The sequence below is a fragment of the Psammomys obesus genome, unplaced genomic scaffold, assembly GCF_907164565.1.
Source record: "Psammomys obesus unplaced genomic scaffold, mPsaObe1.curated_primary_1811, whole genome shotgun sequence".
NCBI classification, from domain to species: domain Eukaryota; kingdom Metazoa; phylum Chordata; class Mammalia; order Rodentia; family Muridae; genus Psammomys; species Psammomys obesus.
This window is the reverse complement of record NW_026593350.1, coordinates 1-8,726: the sequence shown is the minus strand read 5'-3', so window position 1 is coordinate 8,726 and position 8,726 is coordinate 1. Positions and strand designations below refer to the sequence as shown.

Here is an 8,726-nt window from a genome sequence, read left to right as displayed (position 1 = left end):
TGATGTCTTCCACTCATTCTCCAACAATAAATTTTCTCCTTGGAAAACACAGGGGAAAAAAAATGAATTCCGGATAACCAGAGTCTGGGCCATATTAAAACATAAAATGTGGAGGTGAAGACAGATGAAATCACACACCTGTGGCACCGGAACTCAGGAGGCTGATGCAGGAAGATGCTGAGTTTGCTATCCACCTGGGCTACAGAAACTGTCTCGGGGAGAAGAGAGAGGAGGAGGAGGAGGAGAAAGGAAAGAAGGCGTCATTGCAAAGCAGAGTGAGCCATCTCCCCTTTGCAACCCTCTGCTCTGTTCCCCACTCCATTTGGTGGCCCTGTGATGGTGAAGTGTAGCCTTTCAGTCTGACCTTCCTCAGGCATGAAGGATTCCCTTGGCCACAGGAAGAAAGCGTGTCCCTTCCAAGAGTCTTCAGACACGAAAGCAGGCAAAAGTCAGGCCCGATGGCCTCTTAGCAGCCGTAAGGCAGAGCAAGTTTTTCTGGAATTATATGTGTGCATGTTCCATGAGCATGTGTGTGTGCACGTGTGTGTGTCATATACCTGGTGTGTGTTTGTGTACACCTGGAAAGTGTGTCCCTGTGTAATTGGGTCAAGGAGGGTTACACATATTCACAAACATGTCCCTGCTCATGCTGATAGTCACAGACCCCAGGCCATTGCTCGGTGTTAGCTTTTGGTAAATTTGGGAGTGAGCTTGGAAGTGGAAATTACGAGTAAGTACTGCAGCAGATCCCGAACGTGCACAGTGAGAACCCTCGCTGCTTGTCTGACCCTGCAAACAAGGCTGATCAGCCCCTGGGAACTCCAGGTCCTGGGACAGTGAGGCAGTACTAGCCTGAGACCCTAGCAGGGGTTGCCGAGCCTCCAACAGATCTGACCAATGCAACAGTAGCCTGGCTCCATCACATGGATCACTTGAGGGCACTTGTTCTAGGGTGCTCAGAAGTGGCCTCACCTGCCAGAAACGGCCATGAGCAACTGCAGCAACACTTTGGTGACAGAGTTCATGCTTCTGGGTTTCCCAGAGCTGTGCCACCTACACGGGCTGCTGTTTGGGTTATTCCTGATCATCTATGTGGTGACTGTCCTGGAGAACTTGGTCATTGTGGGCACCATCAGTGCTAGCCAGCAGCTGCACATACCCATGTACTTCTTCCTGGCCAATCTGGCTGTGCTGGAGACCCTCTACACCACAGTCACGGTGCCCAAGCTGCTTGCTGGCCTCCTAGCAGGGGCAAAAACCATCTCCTTTTCAGGGTGCCTCACCCAGCTGTTCCTCTTTCTTTCCCTGGGCTCCTCGGAGTGCTTCTTACTGGCCACCATGGCCTGCGACCGGTACCTGGCCATCTGCCGCCCACTGCACTACCCAGCCGTCATGGATTCAAAGCTGTGCCTGCAGCTAGCTCTCAGTGCCTGGCTTGGGGGCTTCTTAGCCTCCTTTGTGTCCACAGCTCTCATCTCCCGCCTTAGGTTCTGCTGCTCCAATGCGCTCAACCACTTCTTCTGCGATATCTCACCCCTGTTGCAACTCTCCTGCTCAGACACCACCGCCATTGAAATGCTGGACTTTGTGGCAGCTCTGGCAGTGCTTGCGACCTCTCTGATAGTGACCACAGTCTCCTATGCCCACATCCTTGTCACTGTCTTGAAGATTCCAGGAGGGGCAGGCCGCAGAAAGGCCTTCTCCACCTGTGCCTCCCATTTGGTGGTGGTCTTAATCTTCTACACCACCACCACCTTCATGTATGCCCGGCCTCATGCCATAAGCTCCTTCGACCTCAACAAGCTGGTATCTGTGATCTACTCGGTAGTGACTCCCCTACTGAACCCTATCATCTACTGCCTGAGGAACCGTGACATCAAGGAGGCACTTACAAAGCTCCTCCAGTCCCTCAGGTTCCCCTGAATGCCAGTTGCTGGTTCCTGCTGGAACTCTGGGTCCCTCTGCTCTGCTCACAGACAATAGAAGCTGTGCTCTTCCTCACTGATACATACAAGTTTCCTTTCCTCATGAGTCAGAATATCCAAGGGCACAATGTGACTATTAGCCAACATCAAAGAAGAGGTGACCAAGACCTACAGACTCTAGGCTCTTCCAGAAAACTCAGCCCCAACCCAGGGACAGCTGCTCTTGTTGGCAACCCAGGCAGGCCCTTTGTCCTGAAAATCTCAGTGTAGAACCCAAAGGAAATTCCCCATCTACTGTCCCTTCCCTAATCACCTAGGATCTGGACTTTATATCCTTTCCCTGGCCAGCCTTGCACGCCCTGGGACTGGCCATCTTCCCATGAAGTCCCAGCAACTAAGCATAGACTTTAAGACAGTCAGCTCAGAGGAGAGCTCAAGACTCTCAGGCCAGGTGGAAGGGTTCCAGTGAAGCACTGCTGAGCATGCAGAGGCTCCCTTTTCACCAAAACAAGGTTGGCTTATTGCATCCTCTTGCATGAAGCTTGGTGGGTCTGATGAGTAATTGACATGTGTGTGCCTGCCTTTTCTTTCTTTTGTGGGGCAGGAGGGCAGACACAGTAATGCAAGCATTTCCCTTCCTGGCAGTTGTCACCGTTAGCCAGGCCACGTTCTTTCTTGGTGTTGTGGTCACCCTTTTCCTTCATGACAGCTGTCTAGAACGGTGGGTTTCAGTGTGTCTTTGGAAGAATTTAACAGCTACTTCACACCTATGTAAATGCTTTCTGTTGCTTTTATAACCTGCGTCTCTTAGTGTTTTTCCCTTGTACTTCTGTAGTTACATCAAGGTGCATGCATAATTAGGATCGTCTTGTCGTCTTCCTAATGCAGCCCTTCATCATTAGGAAGCCCCTCTACCCCTCCGGTCTCTGGCACTGATGTCTGCCTCAATGCTGAAAGCTTGGATTCTGCTTTGACTTAATACAGACACATCACCTTCCTTTTGGTATCTGCTCAGTATTTGTTTCTGTGCTGGTTTTTGCTCTACCGTCTCTCTGCTCCTGGCCACCCTTGTGCAGCTGGCTCTGTGATCCAGACAGGGACTGCACAGACCATGTTTCTGTCACTCCAACTGCTCTCTGTTGAAAGTTCAGCTACCAACCATCTTTACACTTTGTAGGCAGCTTGTGTGTCCTCTGTTTCTACAAGCTTTGAGCTTTTCTTGCTTGGTTTGCAACTGTCTTAAGTATGCATGTTTCTCCTTGTATTTACCGCCCTTGGTGTGAGTGATGTTTCCAGAACTCAAGGCTTGCATTGTTAGCAGTTTTTGAAACATATCAGCCATGATTTTCTTAAATGCTGCACCTGCCTTATTCTACTCCTTTTTTTTTTTTCTCCAAAACTACATGTGTGGGAGCTGGAGAGATGGCTCAACTGTCTGCTCTTCCAGAGGTCCTGAGTTCAATTCCCAGCAACCACATGATGGCACACAACCATCTAAACTGGAATCTAGTGTCCTTTTCTGGCATGCAGGCATACATGCAGATAGAGCACTCATACATAAAATAAATAAATAAACTCTAAAAAAAAAAAAAAAGGTACTTATAGCCGCTCACATTCTGAACTATACACTCCATTTTCTGGACATTTTTCTTCCAGTCTTCCAGGTTCCCAAGTCTCTCTCCAACTATATCTAATATTCTGGGTATTTGTTTTCATTTTGTTCATTCTAGAATTTTCATTTTGTTCTTTTTCTAGGTTAAAAATAGCCTTTTTTCTCACAATCATCCATCATTACAGAACACACCTGTGACCGAATGTGTAGGGTAGTGTCCCCATTTACCAACCAAGAATTCTGCAGCTCTTACAGGGTAGGGTCTTCTAATTCACCTCAACTCTGACAGTGACCTCATGGAGTTAGCTTCATTCCCACAGGTCTTAGCTGAATGACCTGAGAGCCCTGTCCAGTTCAGAAGCCAGCTTCAAGCTCTGGGAGTTTACCTGTCTTTTTCATGAAACAGATACAAATGGGACTTTGCAAAATCCATTAATTGGGATCTGCTAATTTGCTAGACTTTCTCACTAAACTCTGGGGAACATCTGCTTACATGCACCAGTTTAATTAATAGACCCACAATGGGACTAATGAGGCAGCTTGGTCAGAGAGGTGCTTGTCTTGCAAACACAAGCACATAAGTTTAATCCCCAGAACCTACATTTAAAATAAAAAATCCAGGCATGGTCATACATGCTTGTAATCTTAGCATTGGTGGAGAGGAGGGTAGAGCCAGGTGCATGCCTCGGGCTCACTAGTCAGCCAGCCCAGCCTTCTTGACAAGCTCCAGGACAGTGGCAGGCCCTGTCTCAAAAACCCAAAATGATGACTCCTAAAGAACACTTGAGGTTCTTGTCTGACCTCCATATGCTCCCACACACCCATACACCCTCACCCGCAGATGCATTCGTATCTGCACACTCATGAACACATGCACACAAAGCATAGAAGAGGAAGGAAGGAAGGAAGGAAGGAAGGAAGGAAGGAAGGAAGGAAGGAAGGAAGGAAGGAAGGAAAGAAGGAGATACAGATAGAGACACAGTGGGCAGAGAGTCTGTGAATGGGGTCCCAGGTCTTCTAAACTGGTCTGTCTGTCCCTTACTCATAACAGACTTCGTCCTTTCTACTACCATCTGCAGATCCCTAATAGCTTTTATATTTTTATTTTATGTGCGTGGATGTTTTGCCTGCACGTATATATATCCACATGAGTGCTTGGTGCCCACGGAGGCCAGAAGAAGGCAAGAGATCCCCTGGAACTGGAGTTATAGATGGTGGCAAGCTACCATATGGGTGCTGGAAACTGAAGCCAAGTCCTCTGCAAGAGCAGCAAATGCTCTTAATTGCTAAGCCTTCTCCCCGGCCCGAGCCTTAGTATCTTGCATGAGCTCCTCTTCCTTGGCCTTCTAAAAGTTATCGTAGTTACCGTGGTCTAGGCCTTTCTTTGTCATCTTCAGAATCTCTTGAATTCTTTATCAACTTGATAAAGAATTTAACAATGCCATAATCAAGGTCATTTAGACAACAGATATTAATTTTCACTTTAACTTGGTAGATGGTTTCCTCCGAGGCCCCTTTCTTGCCTTAAGGATGCCATATCCTCCCATATCCTTAGATGATGGTTCCTTTGTCTCTATACAATAATATCCTTGGGTTGTGGATCTTATGAGCCTGTTACTTCCTTAGAGATGCTATTATGAAATACAGGCACACTGTGAGGTGCTTGGGATTAGGAAACATACAAATGGGGGTAAATCAACTTCTATCAAGGGGCCTCTAAGAGACACCTTGGGAAGGGTTGAAGAATGTGGAACAGGGCTTACTCTTGAGGTAGCATTAAAATTCATAGTCCAGGGACTGGAAAGATGGCTCAGCAGTTAAGAGCACTGTCTGCTCCTTCAGAGGTCCTGAGTTCAATTCCCAGCAACCACATGGTGGCTCATAACCATCTAAAATGAGATAAGGTGCCCTCTTCTGGTGTGTAAGCACATATGCAGGCAGGGTAGTATATAAATAATAAATAAATCTTCCAAAAAAATATTCGTAGTCCAAACTGGGTGTGATGACACACCTTTAATCCCAGCACTTGGGAGGCAGAAGCAAGCAGATACCTATGAATTTGAGGCCAGCCTGGTCTACATAATGATCCATGCAAGAAATGGGATCATTCAAGAACATGTGAGTCAAAGATACATGAAGTTCTTAGCAATGTCCAAAGAAGATAGACTAGCTACACACCCACAGCGGGCAGCTCTAGGAACAGGTTGGGACGGCTGAAAAACAGCCACCCTTGGCAGAGGTTGGCAGGCATGGAGTTTTAGTATGAAGGAGTCATCTAGGAATAATAATTTAGGTAGTGAAGAAAGAAGGAAGACCATCTCCACACGGGGAATATTCCCAGAAGCAGAAGTAGGGGAGTGAAGAAAGAAAGAGTCCAAAAATGATGAATGCTGGTCAGAGCTGAGCAGAACTGCAGTCTAACTCAGATAAGGGACTAAAGAGTCTGAGCAGCATATGCAACGTGATGCAGTGCTGAGAAGCCATCTGGGGTGGGGCCGAGTCTGCCACTTAAAGAAAGGGTCAGAAGTCCTTGGCGTTATCCCATCTCCAGAAACTCCAAGAAAGGTTGCCCCGAGCCACGGAGTGCCAGTCTGGAAAGCTGGTCCAGCTACAGAGGAAAGGCTGAATTACAAGCAGCATCCCACGTGGCAGGGAGTCGCTTTAGGTTAAAGGGAGACGTGGCAGTTGCTTCTGAGTTGGAACCTTCCATCAGGGAAGCTGCTAAAAGAGCTCCGGAAGGAGATAAGGGCATTGCATATCGTTCTGTAGGGAGCTGAGTTGTGGGAAGTCATAGGCCTTGGAGAGTGGGACATGTTCAGAAGGCTACATCCCCATTGGGCTTCCCCACCCCATAGCCAGGCATTTGAAGATGCAGAAAACTAGGACAAGCTGACAATCTGCCCTATCTTGGGATGCAGGGCGGATGAGAGACGCTCTAATTCTGAGCCAAGTTCTAAGACATACAGCACACAGCCTCCACTCTCACCAGGAGATATGAGCCCAAGAGGCCACAGAAGAGTAAGTCAGCATAGCTCAGCATCTTCCACCGCTCCCCTTGACTGACCCCGGAAAGGACTAGAAACCTGTCCTTTTTTATTTCCCCCTTTCTTCAAGATGATTTATTTGTGGTGTGCATGTGTGTGTCCGTCAGTGTGCATGTGTGTATCTGTACATATGTATAACAAATGCCCATGGAGCCAGGAGAGGGCGTTAAATCCCTCAGAGCTGGAGTCACAGGAGATTCTGAGTGGCCTGGTGTGGGTCCTGGGGTCTAAATTCTGGTCCTCATGATTGAGCAGCAGGTGTTTCTAACCACCTTGCCATCTCTCCTGTGTATGTTTTTACGATTTTCTTTTGTGTGTGTGTGTGTGTGTGTGTGTGTGTGTGAGAGAGAGAGAGAGAGAGAGAGAGAGAGAGAGTTTATGTGTACCTGACACCCTGAAACTAGATTTACAGGTGGTTTGTGAGTCCCTAAAGTGGGTGCTAGAAACCAATCCTGGGTTCTTTTTTGAGAGCAGTAAAACACCCCTAACCACTGAGCCATCTATCCAGTCCCTGATGTATTGTTTGTGTGTGTGTTTGTTTGTTTGTTTAGCAAAGTGCTGGCCTCGGGTGCACAAAGCCCTGGATTCTCTCCCCAGTACCATACAACCAAACACGATGGTTCGTATCTAAGGGCTCTTACACCAGGCTTATTTGCTTCAGGGATCATGACAGCCTTTCTCAAGTAAGTAATTCACTTCCAAGACTGCTTTTCTAGGCTTCCCCACTTCCCTATACATAGGGGAGGGGGATTCAAATGCTTCACCTTCCTGAGACAATTTAGGCCATTTTTCATCCTTAGTCCATCAAGCAGAAGCATGGGTTGCCAGATTTTGACTCTGTAATAACACTTTCTAATGCCCAGCAGGATTTTTTGCTGATATTTTAAGAGCTTCCATGTCTATTCGAATATCAAGTCCTAACTACTATTCTTGCCTCCGTGCGCTCCGTGCATCCTAGCCCAGTGGACAGCAACACTCCCTCTTCCATTTCCTACTGTGCCTCTGATCCTCTCTCTTCTCTACTCTCATCTTTGGAACAACCCTGAAGTGTCAGAACCCAAAACTGGATGCCTGAGTTAACAACCTTTTCTCTCAGCCTTTGTCTGTTGCAGGATATGGCCTTGGCTTTTTAACTCTTCTTGGGAGGAACAAAATGTTTTGACCTGAAAATTCCTTTCTAGTTGCTTATATTCCTTTTTTTTTTTTTTTTTTTTTTTTTTAACAGTGCCCTTTTCTTAGTTATCAACATAGTGTCTGCTCTGCTTTGGTCATTCTGACTGTGTGTGTGTGTGTGTGTGTGTGTGTGTGTGTGTGTGTGTTTTACTGTTTTAAGTTTTCCTCAAACCTATTGTGTTGTCTTTATACCTTGGCCTTGTTCTTGTGTGCTGCAGTGAGCCTTGAACGTCTAACACACTGTGTTTGTCCTTCAAATTTTAACATGAAATAGGGCATCTGGGAGCTCTTCTTGTCTAAATTATGTGAGCATTGACCAGCCTTTGCACTGGGGGCCTTTCAACTGCACATAAAAGAAAACTCAAAACCTAGGTGGAGCACAGGGAGAGTTGGGGGAGAGTTGGGGGAAGGACAGAAGGGAGGTGACAGGAGCTTCACAAGAAGACCAACAGAGCCAACTAGGCCCCAGGGAGGCTTACAGAGACTGAAGCAGCAACCAAGGACCATACATGGACTGGGCCTAGATCCCCTACACAGATGTAGCCAATGGGCAGCTCATTCTTTATGTGGGTTTCCTAGTAAGATGAGCAGGGACTGTCTCTGACATGGACTCTGTTGTCTTTTTTTTTTTTTTTTATCCCTTCCCCCTGGCAGGGCTACCTTGCCAAGCCACAGGGGAAGAGGATGTGCTCAGTCCTAATGTGACTTGATGTGATGGGGTGGGTTGGTAGGAGGGGGTCTCACGTTTTTCTGAGAAGTAGGGGAAAGGAGTAGGGGGAAGGGGGAGGGAGTGTGGAACCAGGAAGAGAGGAGGGAGGGGCTACGATCCTAAAGTTAAAACAAGAAAGAAAGAAAGAAAGAAAGAAAGAGAGAGAGAGAGAGAGGGAGGGAGGGAGGGAGGGAGGGAGGGAGGGAGGGAGGGAGGAAGAAAGAAAGAAAGAAAGAAAGAAAGAAAGAAAGAAAGAAAGAAAG

General features: G+C 47.2%; 1 protein-coding gene across 1 annotated transcript; it reads left to right on the top strand.

Moving 5' to 3' along the window:
• The first annotated feature begins 987 nt into the window (after nt 1-987).
• LOC129684113 (olfactory receptor 226-like) lies at nt 988-1,923 on the top strand. The gene has a single exon (XM_055617188.1). The coding sequence runs from the start codon at nt 988-990 to the stop codon at nt 1,921-1,923; it is 936 nt and encodes a 311-aa protein (XP_055473163.1).
• Nucleotides 1,924-8,726: the final 6,803 nt, after the last annotated feature.